Source organism: Saccopteryx bilineata, chromosome 4 (assembly GCF_036850765.1).
Source record: "Saccopteryx bilineata isolate mSacBil1 chromosome 4, mSacBil1_pri_phased_curated, whole genome shotgun sequence".
Taxonomy (NCBI): Eukaryota; Metazoa; Chordata; class Mammalia; order Chiroptera; family Emballonuridae; genus Saccopteryx; species Saccopteryx bilineata.
Genome location: NC_089493.1, coordinates 294,649,946 through 294,667,645, shown reverse-complemented (window position 1 = coordinate 294,667,645; position 17,700 = coordinate 294,649,946). Strand labels below are relative to the sequence as shown.

The 17,700-nt window shown below is 51.8% G+C and overlaps 1 protein-coding gene across 3 annotated transcripts in view; it reads left to right on the top strand.

Moving 5' to 3' along the window:
• Positions 1–17,700, top strand: part of SLC5A11 (solute carrier family 5 member 11) — a 55,114-nt gene that overhangs the window by 23,641 nt on the left and 13,773 nt on the right. For all 3 annotated transcript variants that reach the window (XM_066275816.1, XM_066275815.1, XM_066275817.1), the window contains 3 exons: positions 1,344–1,449; positions 3,704–3,784; positions 10,716–10,921. In XM_066275816.1, the coding sequence (XP_066131913.1) occupies positions 1,344–1,449; positions 3,704–3,784; positions 10,716–10,921 (393 nt within the window). The remainder of the gene's footprint in view (positions 1–1,343; positions 1,450–3,703; positions 3,785–10,715; positions 10,922–17,700) is intronic.

Here is a 17,700-nt window from a genome sequence, read left to right as displayed (position 1 = left end):
CACTGCAGCAGGTGAGAAGGTCAGCGAGGTCCCCTGCTGGGGAGTGTCCGCCCCCTGCACTTGCTCCGCCTCTTGGGCAGGCTCCAGGGAGGTTGGAGGGAGATGGGATGGTGGGGAGGACGGAAAGGTAGGGGCTGAGGAAGTCAGGAGAGAAGGTGGAGGGAAGGACTCCTCCCCCACTCCCCCCCCACCCCAAGCTTATTTAGCAACATGTCAGGCTTCGGTCTCCCGGTCTCCCTCCCGAGTTAGGCAGTGACCGTGGTCAGCTGTTGATCAGATGTGCTGATGGACCACAGAGCCTGCCGCACCCTGACCTTCGGATGGGCAGAGCTCCTGGAAAGCGGCCAAGAGCAGGCAGGCACCCTGCAGGCTGCAGGCAGGTGCTGCTCTGCCACCCTGCCTCACGCTCCTCCAGCTGGAGCTCAGGGGGACCTTGTCCTGTGTGCAGGAAGGTGGGAGGGGAGGGGAGGAATTCCACTCCCTCTAAACAGTGACTGTCCCCACGCCCAGAAAGCCTTCACAGGGGAAGTCAGGCCGGAGGAGGGGTTCAGAGAAAGGGGAACGGGCATTCCAGGAAGATGGACAGAACAGGCAAAAGCTTGGACGGACACGACTTGTTGGGGCAACAGGGCATGTTTCGGAGTGCCCCGAGGCCCGGGGACAGGAAGTGAGGGAAGGAAACGAGGTTGAGTGGCAGGCAGATCACGCGGGCTGGCACGCAACCACTCATTTATCTGGCCCGTTGTGGGGATGCTGGAGAAGGAAGAGGTGACCGTGGTATTTGATCAGATGCCCTGTGGTGGGCAGGTGTAAAAACCAAGAGTAAAAACAGGAAGACCACTGGGGAGGGGTCTCAAACATAACTGCCCACAGGGCCTCAGTTTGAGACCAAAATCTGGAATAAAATGAAGAAATAACTATATATGACTCTTCTGTGCTTGCCAGCATCTGGGTTGGGGCCTGAATCTAGGCTAGGGGAACGTATGCTGCACATGGCTATTCGTCCGTCCATCCATCCATTCACCCACCCACCCACTCATCCATCCATCCACCCACCCACCCACCCACCCACTCATCCATCCACCCACCCATCCACTCATCCATCCATCCATCCATCTATCCATCCACCCACCCACCCACCCACCCACTCATCCATCCATCCATCCATCCACCCACCCATCCACTCATCCATCCATCCATCCATCTATCCATCCATCCATCCACCCACCCACCCACCCATCCATCCACCCATCCACTCATCCATCCATCCATTCATCCATCCATCCATCCATCCACCCACCCATCCACCCATCCATCCATCCATCCTCTTCATGTTTATGCAGGTGGACATGTATGCAGGTGCCATCTTTATTCAGCAGTCTTTGAAACTGGATCTGTACTTGGCTGTCATTGGGCTGTTGGCCATCACAGCTTTATACACTGTTGCAGGTATGCTGGGAGGGGTGGTGGGCAGGGACGGTGGGCCTCCCCATCTTTTCCTGGCCTATCTTGTGATGTTCCACTGTCTTAAGACCATCCATGCATTCAACTTGACTCCATTGCCCCAGATAAGAGGCTTCCTCTTGGCTGTGGTCCTCAGGAAGATTTAAAAACGCACCGCAATGGCATCAGGCTATTTTCTATTTATTCAAGACCTATTTATTGAGGACCTACTAAGTGAGCGCATGTGTATTTCCACGCAACGAACAAAGCTAGGTCATAAACTCCTTTAACTCTGGAGCCTGAGGTCGGGCAGCCTGGTCTTTCCCCTGGCGGTTGCATCCTCGGACGGAGAGGGGCAGAGAGTGGAGCCTCGACAGGGGTCTGGTCCGAACGCCCACCTTCTCCTCTTCTCTGCTCTTCCTGCTGTGATAGATTTCATCCCCCGATGTCCACCACCTGCTGTCTGCCAGGCATCGTGCTAGGACGGAGGGTGCAGCAGTCAACAGGCAAATCCTGGCCCTCAAGGAACTTCCATGCCAGTGGGGGTGGGGCACGGTGAGCAAGGAGACCGGTACAGAGTGCCGGGTGTGTTATTGTGACCCCGCAAGGGCGACTGGAGGAAAATTCAGCAGGGGGTTCGGGCTGTGCCGGCCCAGCGCCCCGGGGCCACCCTACAGGACAGGGTGCGAGTGGGGCCCAGTCCCCCTGTGCTGCCACCCGGAGGGCAGGAGAAGGCTGAGCCCGGAAGGATGAGACTGAATTCCGGTTGGGGTCCGAGTGCTGCGGGACCCCTCCAGGGGCTCCAAACAGAAAAGTGGCCAAATCTAACGGATGCAAAGGCTTCTGATGCCGGAAGGTTTTGGCTGAGCTTTTTTTTTAGCACTAAGAGAGGCCGTGTGCCTGGAGCCCCGGGGAAGGGAAGGGCCAGTTCCTGCTGCCGACTTATCTTTGTGTACCCTTGTTTGGGGGTCTGTCCCCCTCCTCAGGCTGTTGGCCCTGTGAGGACAAGGGGACACACTGCTTTGTCTGGCTCTGCACCCCACCCCGTAGGGCACTCACCTGATGTCAGCCAATGATCAATTAGAATACTAGACAGCGTGCCCAGCACGTGGGAAGTGCTCCACACACGTCAGTACATAAGGGTGGTGGGCAGGCTTCACCCGGCCTCAGCCCTCGCCCACTTAAGCCGGTTCACGGCGCATGCGCGCCCGGGGTGGGGTGGGGGGGAGGTGGGCAGCGGAGACCTGGGGCCGGAATGCAGGCCGGTCTCTCTGCCACGGGTCAGGGCACTGCTCCTGACAGCAAGGAAGGAAAGCTGCCACACCCCCTGCACGGCTTGTATCGCAGGGACCTTGCCCACTAGTAAAACCGTTTCTATCAGATAAGTGTCCCCTCCCTCTTGGGGAAGAAGGGAGGAGGGAGGTATAAGGAAGAGACGGGAAAGGTTGCTCTGTCTAGAATTATTACAAAGGTTTTTCCAGATGGCAAAATCGCCAGGAACCCCTGAGGCCAAGCACCATGACCCAGGCTGGGAAGTCTGTCAGGGCTGGGAAGACCTCACATTCCTTTTCTAATGTTAAAAGCAGAGGTGTTCAGAGTGTGGGCACTGTGGCCTCAGCCCCCTCTCTCTCACTCAGAAATGACTGTGTAACAAACCGCCAACGAATTCAGGGACTTAAACAACAGGGGCCGATTGTTGCCCGCAGCTCATTTCGTGGAGGGTCTGGGGGTGGTGGGTCAGCTGGTTCCGCCCGGCTCGGCGGACTGGTAGTGATGTGGTGCCTGGAACAGCCGGCTGGAACAGCATGGCCTCAGTCACGCCGCGCGAGGTCTGCGTGGGCTGTCAGCTGGGCTTCCCCTCCATGTGGGCCTTCACCCTCCGTTAGGCTGGGCGGGGCTTCTCGGAGAAGCACGGTGGACCTCAGGGTAACACCAGGGCGGGACGGGGAGCTGCAGGTCCCTGGCGGCCACGGCTTGGAGCTGCACAACGTCACGTCCGCCGCACTGGATGGTCAGAGTAGGTCTCTGGCTGAACCCATGTTTGAGAGGTGGAGGAATCAACTTCACCTCAACATGAGAGGCGTGAGCGGCAAAGTCCCACTGCCAAAAGGGGGGGCAGAGGAGACACGGTGGCCGTCTCTGCGCTCTGAGAGACCTCCAGAGCCCTGTCTGGACCTGCCAGGTGCCCTCTGTCACCCAGAGTAACTCCTCTCCGTCCGAGCACCTGACCCGACCTCAGCTCCCGTCCCTCCCTCCCCAGGTGGCCTGGCAGCTGTCATCTACACGGACGCCCTGCAGACTGTGATCATGCTTGTAGGCGCGCTCACCCTGATGGGCTACAGTAAGTGGGGGCCCCGGTTCCCCGGGGGGGGGGGTGGCCGTGCCTCTCCCAAGCAGGGGCATCTGCCCTCACCACGGGGCTCAGCAAACCCTGCTGTCAGAAGCCTACTGCCTGGCATTCCTGCAAGAGGCAAGGTTATTGTAGCAGAAGAGAGCTGTGTTTATTATTGTGAAAACCAGATTTTTTAAAAAGTAAGCATTGGCCCTGGCCGGTTGGCTCAGCGGTAGAGCATCGGCCTGGCGTGCGGGGGACCCGGGTTCAATTTCTGGCCAGGGCACACAGGAGAAGCGCCCGTTTGCTTCTCCACCCCGCCCCCCTCCTTCCTCTTTGTCTTTCTCTTCCCCTCCTGCAGCCGAGGCTCCACTGGAGCAAAGATGGCCCGGGCGCTGAGGATGGCTCCTTGGCCTCTGCCCCAGGTGCTAGAGTGGCTCTGGTTGTGGCAGAGCGACGCCCCGGAGGGGCAGAACATCGTCCCCTGGTGGGCAGAGCGTAGCCCCTGGTGGGCGTGCCGGGTGGATCCCGGTCGGGCGCATGCGGGAGTCTGTCTGACTGTCTCTCCCCATTTCCAGCTTCAGAAAAATACAAAAAAAAAAAAAAAAAAGTAAGCATTAGTAGCTCTTCTCATATTGATATGGCTAAATGATTATATAAATAAATAAAATAGGATATATATTTTTTTTCATCATTTTACTCTCAACCCATCTGTGTCTTTATATTTATATATATTTTTTATATATTTTTATTTATATATAAATGTATATATAATATATACTTATATATATGATATATATATATATATTTTTGGACAGAGACAGAGAGAGGGACAGATAGGGACACACAGATAGGAAGGGAGAGAGGTGAGAAGCATCAATTCTTTGTTGCGGCACCTTAGTTAGTTATTGATTGCTTTCTCATATGTGCATTGACTGGGGGCTACAGCAGAGCGAGTGGCTCCTTGCTCAAGCCAGAGACCTTGGGTTCAAGCAAGAGACTATGATGTTACGTCTATGATCCCACGCTTAAGCCAGCGACACCGTGCTCAAGCTGGTGAGCCTGGGCTCAAGCCGGCAACCTCAGGGTTTCGAACCTGGGTCCTCCACGCCCCAATCCGATGCTCTATCCACTGTGCCACCGCCTGGTCAGGCTGTGTCTTTATATTTAAAGCAGGGTTCTTATAGACATCATATAGTTGCTTCTAAATCTAATCTGACAATCTTAATCTTTTCATAGGTTAATTCCATTTATGTCATTATTGATAAAGTGGATTAAAATCTGCTCTTTTGCCAGTTGTTTGTTTCATTGGTCCCCTGCACCTTTCTTTTCTTGCAGATTATTTTATCACTGGCCCTAGGGTTTACAATATTCATCTCAGCCTACCTTCAGATGGTGTTATTCATTTCCCGTTGCGCACCACCACCATATGACACCCCCAAATCTCTCCTCCCGTGGGCCCTGCTGTGTGCATACATTGTGAACCCCACCCACTGCTGCAAGTTCTGCTTCCGACAGTCCACCTCCCACAGAGATTAAGTAGGAGAGAAATGTCTTCTGTGACATGAGTTTAGTATAAACCTTCGTTCTAACTGTTCTGCACATCTGCATTTCTTCCTCGTGTGGGTCTCCCGATAATGAACTCTCTCAATTTCTCTTTGCCAGAAGAACGTCTTTATTTTTCCTTCATTTTTGAAAAAGTATTCTCACTGGGCATAATATTGTAAGTTTATTTTATTTCTGAGCACTTAAAGATGTCCCGCCATTGCTTCGGGGCTTGCACGGTTCGGGAAATTCTGCTGTAATTCTTACCTTTATTCTCTTCTGTGATACGGGTTCCTCCCTGCCTCCTCTGACTCTCTTCAAGATTTTAAAATTTATTTTTGATGTTTAGCAGTTTTAATGTGATGTCTCGATGGGAATATATAAGGTCTACCGGAAGGTTCTGTCCGTTTTTGGAATAAAACAAAATACAAATTTTTCTTACCGTCAATAAACTTTATTAAATAATATAATTGCCATTATTATTAATGATTTCTTGCCAGCATGAGGGCAATTTGTATATCCCATTTTTGGAAAATGTTTTCTCTTTTGATGCAAAAAATTGAACCAGGGCTTGTTTGATATCTTCTTCATTTTTGAATTTTTTGCCCTTCAAAAAATTTTATAAGGACAAAAACAAGTGATAATCGGAGGGTGCTAAGTCCGGGGAATATGGTGGATGCGAAAGACATGCTTCTCTAGCATTTCTTCCTTGTTGAAATTCGTAAAAATTACAGTGGTGTAAATAAACTTTATCAGTAGCCATGGGTACACTATGGCTTCACACATAAGACTAACGTGAATCAACTTTGTTTTAGTTAATTTGCTACGTCAGTATGTATACATTAAGTGATAAAAATAGAGAGGCACACATGCGCCAAATAAACATGTGCTTATGTGTTGAAACTTGTTGTGATAGAAACGGACAGAACTTTCCGGTGGACCTTATATTTACTTTGCATGGGATTCTCTAAGAATTTTGGTTTAGTTCCATTAATTTTGGTTGCTTTGGAGTCATCAAATAGAACTCAGTGAAATTCCAGGATTAGGGTTTGAGTTAAGAAAATTCAATTTGGGTGCCCTGGCAGGTGGTGCAGTGGGTAGAACATCAACCTGAAGTGCTGGGGTAGCCTGTTTGATCCTGGGGTCACTAACTCAATCCCGGAGTCACCAGCTTGATCCCAAGGGCATTGGCTCAACTCTTGAGGTCACCAGTTCAAGCCCCGGTCAGGGCACATATGAGAAGCAATCAGTAATACAACTAAGTGAAACAAAGAGTTGATGCTTTCCTCTCTGTCCCTCCCTCTCTCAAAAACATAAAATAAAATTTAACTTTATGGAATTTGTAAGTGGCACATATAAAAGCAAAGTATAGCATTCAGCAAAAGCATTAAACAGAGAGAAAAGTCACTTTATATTGGAAAACAGCAAATTTCCAATGTAGATATAACTTTTGTGTATTTAAATAACATTGCAGCAAGATACACAAAGTAAAAGAAGTAGGAGAAATGGATACCAAAATAGTGCCCACATAACACAGGACAGAACATGAGTTATAAATGATATAAATGAATGAGCACAGCCTGACCAGTGATGGAGCAGTGGATACAGTATTGACCTGGGACCTGAGGACCCAGGTTCGAAACTCCAAGGTCACCAACTTGAGTGCGGGGTTGATAGCTTGAGCTTGAGATCATCGATAGGATCCCATGGTCACTGGCTTGAGCCCAAAGGTCGCTGGCTTGAGCCCAAAGGTCGCTGGCTTGAAGCCCAAGGTCACTGGCTTGGCTGGAGCTAGCCCCTTGGTCAAGACACGTTTGAGAAGCAATCAGTGAACAACTAAAGTGACGCAACTATGAGTTGATGCTTCTCATCTCTCCCTCTTCCTGTCTGTCTCTGTATCTAAAATAAATGAATAATTGAATAAGTATTTGCAGAATAGTGAATATACTTCTTCCAGCATCATAAAACCATCTACAATACAAACTATTGGAAAATATAACCAATTTTTACAAAATATCCATGTAAACAGAATATGTTATTTTACTCATGTAAAAACAAAAATAAATAAACTACTCATTAGGAAAAGTGTATATTTTAAAAATCTAATCACTTAGAAATTCTAAAGCCATCTTCTCAATCAGTGGTGGTCAACCTGGTCCCTACCACCCACTAGTGGGTGCTCCAGCTTTCATGGTGGGAGGTAGCAGAGCAACCAAAGTATAAATAAAGAGATAGATTTAAGTATAGTAAGTTGTTTTATAAAGATTTATTCTGCCAAACTTAATGAAAATCCGACATAAAGTACTTGGTAAGTAATTATTATTATATGCTTTAACTTGCTGTAACTCTGCTTTATAAATTTTATAAAGTAAAGTTACTTCCCTACTTTATAAATCACCATTACTGTGGAACCGGTGGGCGGTTAGGAAATTTTACTACTAACAGAGATACAAAAGTGGGCGGTAGGGATAAAAAGGTTGACTCTCCCTGTTCCAAATAGTGTTTGTGTCATAGAAGGAATAAAAACCTGCAGTTTCAGACTACTATTTTTACAAATAATGATGACAATAGCAGATTTCACAGTCAGCGATGAAGTCGAAAGCTGTACCCCTAGAGAAACATTTGTATGGATATGAAAGCCCAGTTTAGTGAATTAGCAAAGAGAAAACTATAGGGTGAACTACTGCAACATGGATTTCTTTGAAAAGAACCATAAATTACAGTGGCCAATCACATCAAGGAAAAGAAAGAGAAACAGGGTAGTATAATTAGCAACAAAAAAGCAAACTAAATGCACAGAGAAGGTTTTAGGTAAGCTACAGTATACAACGCTTTATGCTAATAATAAATATGAAAACTCATTCTAAGTCCATGTTTTTCTAGGAAAATCTAAATTACTAGATTTGACCTAAGAAAAAGTAAAAAAAACAAAACCTTAATAGGCCAATAACTAAAGAAAAAATGAGAACATCTGCTTCAAAAAAAAGAAAACCTCAAAAAGGGGACCAAGGAGCATGAGATGCAATCCCATCAGAATCAGAAACACTGAAGCCCTGGCTGGTGGCTCAGTGGATAGAGGGGCAACCCCCAGCGTATGGACGTCCCAGGTTTGATTCCCAGTCAGGGCACACAGGAGAAGCGACCCCTTTCTCTTCTCTCCCTCTTCCCTTCCCGCAGCCAGTGGCTCAGCTGGTTCAAGTGGCCCCAGGTGCTGAAGGTAGCTCAGCTGGTCCTAGCATGTCAGTCTCAGGCACTAAAAATAGCTTGGACTTGAGCATCAGCCTCAGAGAGAGTTGCTGGGTGGATCCCAGATCGGGGCACATGTGGGAATCTGCTTCATTGTCTCTCCTCCTATGAAAGAAAGAAGGAAAGAAAGAAAGAAAGAAAGAAAGAGAGAGAGAGAGAGAGAGAGAGAGAGAGAGAGAAAGAAAGAAAGAAAGAAAGAAAGAAAGAAAGAAAGAAAGAAAGAAAGAAAGAAAGAAAGAAAGAAAGAAAGAAAGAAAGAAAGAAAGAAAGAAAGAAAGAAAGGAGCGACTGACCGGTGGTGGCGCAGTGGATAAAGTGTCAACCTGGAAATGCTGAGGTCACCGGTTCAAAACCCTGGGCTTGCCTGGTCAAGGCACATATAGGAGTTGATGTTTCCAGCTCCTCCCCCCTTCTCTCTCTCTGTCTCTCTCTCCCTCCCTCTCTCTCTCTCTCCTCTCTAAAAATGAATAAAGAAAAAAAGAAAAAAAAAGATTAAAAAAGAAAAAGAAAGGAGGGAGGGAGGGAGGGAAGGAAGGAATCAGAAAAAACGCTAATTTTTAAATGCAATTAAAAAATAAAATCTATAAGATGTACATAATAAAAGAAGACAAAATCATTATTTGCAGGTGACATGACTAGTTACCTGGTTGGGGTGGGGAGGGCAAGAGAAACTGAAAAACTGACCTTAAAAAAGGAATTTAGTAAAGTGGCTGAAATCAGATGAATAGTCGAAGCGCCCACTTTCCTCTCTGCCGAGAGGACCCTGACTTGCATTGGGTACGGCGGTGCCTCCTCAGAGTGCGGAGTGCGGACAGGACCGCAGACCTGCCGCACCGGAGTCTGCATGACCCTGATCCCCGTGCGCACGACGGTGCGTGAAGCTCCGCCCTCTACGTTCTCACAGCCCCGCCCCCTCGGGGGTGGCCCTATTCCCAGCTCTCCTCCCTGCTCTACGCTTCACGTGAAGTGCACGTGCTTTCCACACTCAAATGGGCAGGTCCGCGCATTGATAAAATTATCTTGTATTGATTGTGGTCAATTATCGACATTCCTCCACCACCACCACCACCACTCCCACAAAAAAATTTTTCAGGGCAATAATGCATGACAATAATTTATCAGCCCAGTCATTTATTTCCCTAGTAACCATTCCTACCCAAGTGGTAACACCAACCTCCTCCCTTCTACACACACACTCACACACACACACACACACACACACACACAGCCTTCCAGAATGTAATCTAGTGAGAGCAACGTTACTTCGGGAGTAACGAATCCTTTCAATTCGTGAAAAGAAGCCGATTCCAAATGATAGTGCTTGACTATTTTTTATGTGGTGGATACTGTGCATTGCGTGTGCAATGTGTCACGGAGCCCGAGCTCCAGCCCTGGGAGGTTGGTGCCGCACGGTGCCCACTGGCAGACGAGGAGACGCAGCCTCAGAGAGGGGAGGCCACTTGCTCAAGGTCACACATCACCTGGACCGCTGTTGCGATAACATGAACTGAGAGATGCTGAGAAGTTCAGGGGGGAAGGCAAGGTGTCCTGACCCGGGCGGGGTCTGTGTGCAGAATTCAGGGCATTTGTGACCCTAGGATGGGAAAATTTATTTTCATGAACCTATCACTGAATTTAAGCATTTTTTTTTTTTTAATTATAAACATAGGCAATCAAGCTTGGAAATAGTAGCTGTATCTGTGACTTGGATACCAAAGGGTAGCCCAGATGGTTTCCTCCGGATGTTCTTACCTTCGTTGCTGATGCACTGAAATCCTGTCTGTGCTCAGTCTTACTTGGAAACAAAATTGTTACTACACTAGGTTTTCCTATTGAATGGGCAGATAAACAACTGATTCGGGCAGGGCAGTTTTACGTTCTGACGATGGCCTCTAATATATTTGGTTTCCTTTACAATCCTATATATTTTGTAGCAAGCATTTAGCAACACTGTTCTGACAAGTATTCCACATTGACTACCAAAGGCATTAAAAAATGGGAGGTGGGCGTGTATGTCTAAGAACCTTCAAGGAGCTAACTCTCCTTGGTAATTGTGCTCTGAGTAGGGTTTCATGACCTCCCAACAACCCCACCACTGCTGGGGGTTCGTGTGAGCTCCTGGCAGATTCGGACTTCCTCTAACTTCCAGGTTTTGTTGCCGTCGGAGGGTTGGAAGGCCTGACGGAGAAGTATTTCTTGGCCCTGGCCACCAACCGGACTGCAAACAGCAGCTGCGGGCTGCCCAGAGCAGATGCCTTCCACATCTTCCGGGACCCGCTGACGTCGGACCTCCCCTGGCCCGGGATCCTGTTTGGGATGTCCATGCCCTCCCTCTGGTACTGGTGCACGGATCAGGTACGTGGCCACCCAGGCGCAGGCGAGCGCGCCCTGCGGGGGGCGGGGGCGGGGACTTTCTCCCTCCGCGGATCCCTCACCGGCCTTTCTCCGCACTATCCGGACCACGGCCTCATGGCCTCTTCTCGGCTTGGCTCGGTGATGGGAAGCCCACCACACCCTGCCGACTGCCCGCGAGGGCCCAGTAAGCGAAGGGGACGATGTGTCCTCAACGGAGGCTAAAGCTGGCACCGGGCACTGTTGGCTCACAGACACTCGCAGGACGTTGTCCTCCTACCAAACTCTCGGAAATCACAGGGAAACAGGTCAGACACGGCCCCCGGGAGCCTCCCTGAGCGCCCCTCCCTGCAGGGGTGCAGGCAGACAATTAATAAGTCAATTAAGTGCAGTGTAAAAGGTGGGAAGTGGCATGGTGGCGCAGTGGATAAAGCGTCGACCTGGAATTCTGAGGTCGCCGGTTCGAAACCCTGGGCTTGCCTGGTCAAGGCACATATGGGAGTTGATGCTTCCTGCTCCTCCCCCCCTTCTCTCTCTCTCTCTCTCCCTCTCCTCTAAAATGAATAAATAAAATAAAAAATAAAAAAACAGCAGAGCAGGGACAGAGGGATGGAGCGTGGGGTGCCATTTTAAGCAGGGCGAGAGGGAGAGTTGACCAGAAGTGACCTGTGAGCACAGGCCTGGGGGAGGAGAGCGAGGCTGCCGGTGACCCGGTGACCTTGGCTGCAGAGGGGACAGGGGCGCACAGGCCACTGGTGTGGGAAAAAGAAACGAGGAAAGCAGACGACACATCAGTGCATAATAATAAGCCCCGTTTTGCTACAAGAAAGAGAACAGACCCAATATTTGTACGTCTAACTTGTGCGTAAAGGGACTCGCTGGACCTCCCGGAAGCGGGACAGAGCAGCGGGCTGTGGGCAGAGGCGCGGTGATGCATGGGAGCCGTCTCCCTGCGCACCTCGTCCTTTCCCAGGGTTTCCAACCCAGTGACTATATCACCAGCTGAAATGTTTGTGGTTGCTTGTGTTTGTTTTTTATGTTTCACGAACAGTCAGGTCTGCGCACCATTTTACTAACTACATTGCACAGTTAGAGCTGATGAGTGTTTAAAGGAGACACAGCCCGGGAGGAAGGCTCGGTCTCCCCCTCCCCCACTGCCCCCACTGGCCGGAACCGGAACCCTCCTCTTGGAGAGCTGGGTCGCACGCGGTGACGGTGCAGTACTCAGCGCCCCTTTAAGAGACAGACCCCCTTCTCCTTCTCAGGATCTCCGGTGGGGGCCCGCTGGGAGCAGCACTGGTCTGACTGCACCGGCTGTAACCTGAACAGCCCCAGGGCCCAGCTCAGGTGGCTCAGCCGTGAGGCAGGATCGGGCCAGACGTCTCTGAGGCTCCTTTCGGGCTCGGTGGGGTTACTCGCAGAGGCGAGCACGAGGAATGTGGCCACAGTGCTTTTGTTGCGGAGACATGGACGAAACAAACTGTCAAAAACGTTTGCCCGTTTCCTCCGGTTTCATGGTGCCTCTCTGGACCCAGCTCACCAGCCTACACCCATTCATCTGCAGGAACCTTTGAGATTCCTCAGACCCTTCTGAGCCGACGTTCCAGTGTCCCCTGGAAGGCCGCCCAGGCCCACCCTGCTTTGCTCAAGAATCTGGAGACTTAGTCCAAGGGGGCTTGACCTCCTTCCAAACACCAGTGAAGGCCACCAGGGTGCAGACTCCAAGCAAGATCCCCATGACTGGGATCTTTTATTTCCCTTTTTTCTTTTTTGTAGTGAGAAGCAGGGAGGGAGACAGACAGACTCTTGCATGCGCCCGACCGGGATCCACCCAGCATGCCCACCAGGGGGCGATGCTCTGCCCATCTGGGGCCATTCTAGCGCCTGAGACAGAGGCCATGGAGCCATCCTCAGCGCCTGGGGCCAACTTTGCTCCAATGGAGCCTTGGCTGCGGGAGGAGAAAAGAGAGAGAGAGAGAGAGAGAGAGAGAGAGAGAGAGGAAGGAGAAGGGAAAAGGTAGAGAAGCAGATGGGCGCTTCTCCTGTGTGCCCTGATCAGGAATCGAACCTGGGACTTCCATACGCCTGGCCAGTGCTCTATCACTGAGTCAACTGGCCAGGGCCATGACTGTGCTCTTGACCACACAGTGTGGCCGTTGAGCCAGGTTCTGTAGAATCCAAAGACTGTCGATCACTGTGCTGTTGCTGCCCCCGGCCGTGCACATCTTTGCCGGAACGGAGTCAGGTATCGGGCTCGTCTTGGAACAGGAGAAAGGGTGACATCCATTGTCCACTGACTGAGAGCGCGTCCCAGATCTTCCCGGGCAGAGACGAGCGAGGGAAACATCAATGGCTAAGAGTGATGACACTCAAACATCTACTGATGTCTGTACCCCTCGCCGGCCGCTGGTCTAACTGTCGTGTACACATGTATTCACGAGTCCATTTTCCTAGCATCACGATGAGCCTGGGGCTGCTGTACATGGTGACACCCTCCTCCCAGGGCTCGTGGGATTCTGAACGGCTCAACTCTTGTGGAACTCACCCGGCCGTCTCTCATCACCTCTGGAGGCTGGCTCTACCCCGAGGATAGAAGTCAGGATTCTGGTCAGCGACTGCGTGCATCTCCAGGAGGAAGGGCGTTTTCCCAAAGCCTAAAGCTCTTGCTCTTCAGCACATTCAAAAGCACCGAGGAGTATTCTGTGAACCTGATCTCCTTGTCTTTCACTGTCACCATCCTAAGTGCCCTACAGAGCCTCACCAGAGGCATGCGTGGGGGCCTCAGAAATGGCAGGTCACAGTGAAACCAACTTCTAAACAAAACAGCCAGCTTCCCCGGTTGGGGTAGAGAGACCCTCACTGCCCCTCCTTTCCTCAGATCAGCTGACCCCACATTTCAGAGTCTTTCACTTGCAAGACCCCCACAAGCAAGCGTTTGGGTGCAGAAGGGTGCACCTGGTAGCAAGTGGCGGGGGAGAAATTCAACCTCAATGAGCTCAGGAAAAGGGCGGGGGGATGTATTAGCTCATGGAATCCGGGCTGTGGGAGGGTGAACTGGCCTTCAGAAGCTGCGGGAGCTTATTCTGGTTTTCATTCAGCACCGTCTTCCTCACCCACACCGCAGACCAACAGGAAAGAGGTTGGCAGTCTCTAAGTCCCAAACCCAGAAGTCCAGGGCAAGGGCTCTGATCGGCCCAGCTTGGGTCAGGTGCTGAGCTCTGGATCAGGCAACTGTGCCCAAGACGGTACGGTAGCCATGTGAAGAAGGGGGCAGGACACTCTAGGAAGACTGTCCCCCTTGATGTCCACTATAAAACCAAAGGGAGGAATTCCAGCTCTGTCCTGCTTGCCACAGTGCCAACGGGGTGACGATACATCTTACTCCTTCTTGTCCACACGTCACTGAACCAGCTCAGAAGGGTGCTGGCAACCCACCAAGTCCTCTGCTGCAACCTCTCCAGATGCTTCAAGACCCCCGAAGACTAAGGAAACAGCGGAGAAAGCCCTGCGCTCACACAGACCTGAAGGCGGGCGGAGGATTTGTGGGGACCAGTCTCCGAGGCAGAAAACACTCTGGGACGCGGACATTCCTTTTCTAGGAAACACATCAGCCTACCCAACGGAGAGCTCTTGATCAGATGTAGGCGTGCGGGGGGCAGTGACTGTGAGACGGGCCCCCAAACCCGGTCGGTGGCGGTACCTCAGACCGTCTCTCTTTCCCTCTCTCACCTCCTCGCTGCTCCCAGACCTGTGCGCATTCCTCCTCTCTCCACCTGCCTGCTCCGGATTCTCTGCGCCTGGGTCCTTTGAAGATTCCCTCCACGACCAGGACGACAATCATCCGTAAAAACCAGCCGCAGACGGCGACCGCCGTCAGGTGCTCCCCAAGACCCCCTTGCTGCTCCTCTTGTTGGCACAGGGTGAGCTGTGTCCACGTGTCTGAGCCGCGGGCACGCGGCTCTCCGATCTCATTCTCGCCCTCTTCTGTTTGGGTGGTCTCTTTGCACCTCTCTCTCCGGTGTCACGAGACAACGGCGGCGACCGCGGGGATAATCGCTGGCGCCCTTGTCCCGAGGGCCGCTAGGCGCCTCAGCACGAGCAGGGTGCACGGTCTCCATCTGGCAAACGAGAAGCCCGAGGGCCGGGGAGCTGAACCAGCCTGTCCGGGCTCACACGGCGCTGACGGGCGGGGCTCCACACTCCAGTCTGTCTGCTCTGAGAACCACTAGATTCATTTGCTGCAGCTCACCAGGGAGCGGTTCTCTTCATTCTGGGGCTTAGCCGGAACCTTGCACCAGAGACGACCTCCCCAGAGGCACCTCGGAGCAGAAGCCCCGTGCCCGGTCCGCCCGCCCACCCCCGTGGCCCCTCTCTGACGGGTCTCCACATCTCCCTTCCACCCCAGTGAAGGGAGAACTTGCACACGGTCGCTGTAGGAAGAGCAGGTGCAGGGGGGTGTGCGCAGGGGCCGTGATACGTGAGGACACAGCCCGTTGAGGGCCCCTGCCCCCACGCTCCAGGGTGCTTTCATCCCTTAGTGAACGCTTTGTTTCAGCTGAGATGCTTGTTATTTATACAGTGTGTCCGTAAAGTCACGGTGCACTTTTGACCAGTCATAGGAAAGCAACAAAAGATGATAGAAATGTGAAATCTGCACCAAATAAAAGGAAAACCCTCCCAGTTTCTGGAGGATGATGTGGCAGCATGTGTGCATGCGCAGATGACAACGTAACACCGTGTATACAGCGGAGCAGCCCACGGCCATGCCAGTCGAGATGTGGACGGTACAGAGGAAAGTTCAGTGTGTTCTGTGGCTCGCTAAATTAGAATCCGTGACCAAAGTGCAACGTGAATATCGGCGCGTTTATAACGAAGCGCCACCACATAGGAATAACATTACTCGGTGGGATAAGCAGTTGAAGGAAACCGGCAGTTTGGTGGAGAAACCCTGTTCTGGTAGGCCATCAGTCAGTGACGAGTCTGTAGAGGTTATACGGGATAGCTACCTAAGGAGCCCTAAAAAATCTGTGCGTGAGCCCACATCGAACTGCACTGAATAGGTATGAAACTGGGGGAGTTTTCCTTTTATTTGGTGCAGATTTCACATTTCTATCATCTTTTGTTGCTTTCCTGTGACCAGTCAGAAGTGCACCATGACTTTACAGACACACTGTATATATATACGGACACACTGTATAAATATACGGACACACTGTAGATTGCCACCTGACTACTCTCCTTTCTAGGGTCTGAAAATTACAGAAAAAAAAACCAAACAAAACAAACCACCAGGTTCCTGGGCCTGGGTGACCAGCTGGTGACCACGCTCTTTTGAGTTCTGACTGGCCGAACGGGAGTGTCCACTGGGCACAGGTCCTTGTAACTTGTCCTCAAGGCTCAGTTTGTGCCACTGTTTTCCTGCCGTCAGGACAGGAGCAGAGGTGCACGCGTCACACTGTCTTCGATTGTTTTGATGTCTTCTTGCAACTGTGTGACACGGCCCAGGCCCATGGATCCTGAAGACGAAGTGCCCGTCAAATGCAATGTTTACTCCCCAAAGAAGTGCGTGTTTGTTCTGTGGGGCCTGAGCAACGACTAGGGGAGCAGAGCCAGGGCGGGGCCCTGCCTGCCTCTCAGCCTCCTTCCCACGAAGGATTCTGAGCAACGGCTAGGGGGGCAGAGCCAGGGCGGGGCCCCATCCGCCTCTCAGCGTCCTTCCCACGAAGGATTCTGAACAACGACTAGGGGGGCAGAGCCAGGGCGGGGCCCCGTCCGCCTCTCAGCGTCCTTCCCACGAAGGATTCTGAGCAACGGCTGGGGGGGCAGAGCCAGGGCGGGGCCCCGTCCGCCTCTCAGTGTCCTTCCCACGAAGGATTCTGAACAACGACTAGGGGGGCAGAGCCAGGGCGGGGCCCCGTCCGCCTCTCAGTGTCCTTCCCACGAGGGATTCCAGGGCGAGGCCCCGTCCGCCTCTCAGCGTCCTTCCCACGAAGGATTCTGAACAACGACTAGGGGGGCAGAGCCAGGGCGGGGCCCCGTCCGCCTCTCAGCGTCCTTCCCACGAAGGATTCTGAGCAACGGCTAGGGGGGCAGAGCCAGGGCGGGGCCCTGCCTGCCTCTCAGCCTCCTTCCCACGAAGGATTCTGAACAACGGCTAGGGGGGCAGAGCCAGGGCGGGGCCCTGCCTGCCTCTCAGCCTCCTTCCCACGAAGGTTCTTTGCTGATTTAGTGGAGATTATTAGTTGTTGATAGGAAAAGAAAAAATAGCTTAAGCATGAAAAAAAAGGGTATTTTCTTTCACTTATGACTGGGGAGGAGGCAAGGTGGATAATCACAAATGGTAACAATGAATACTTATTGGGCATTTATAATTTATCGGAACTTATTCTAAATAATCTAAATGGCCTGACTTCATTTAATTGTCAGAACGGTCCTGAGTCTCCCCGTTTTATAGATCGGGAAACTGAGGCCAGGAGCGGTAACAGCGTCTGCCCGAGACGACACAGCACAGAGTGGGGAAGCGGGATTCGAACCCAGGCTGCCAGTTTCCAGAGCTGGCACTGTGCACCGGGCCGGGCACAGCTGGGCTGAGGGGCTCCAGCGCCGTCGTCAGTCAGACACCGTTCCTCTTTCGCTCCGACGCCTCGTTCTCTTTCCTCTGAGCCATCCCTGGTCCCGGGAGGCTCTCCTCCCGTGACAGCCGAGACGCAGCCGGTGTCCACGCCGCTCTCATAGCTGTGGGGGCGGCAGGGGGTGGGGTGCCTCTCTCCTCTGTTTCTTCC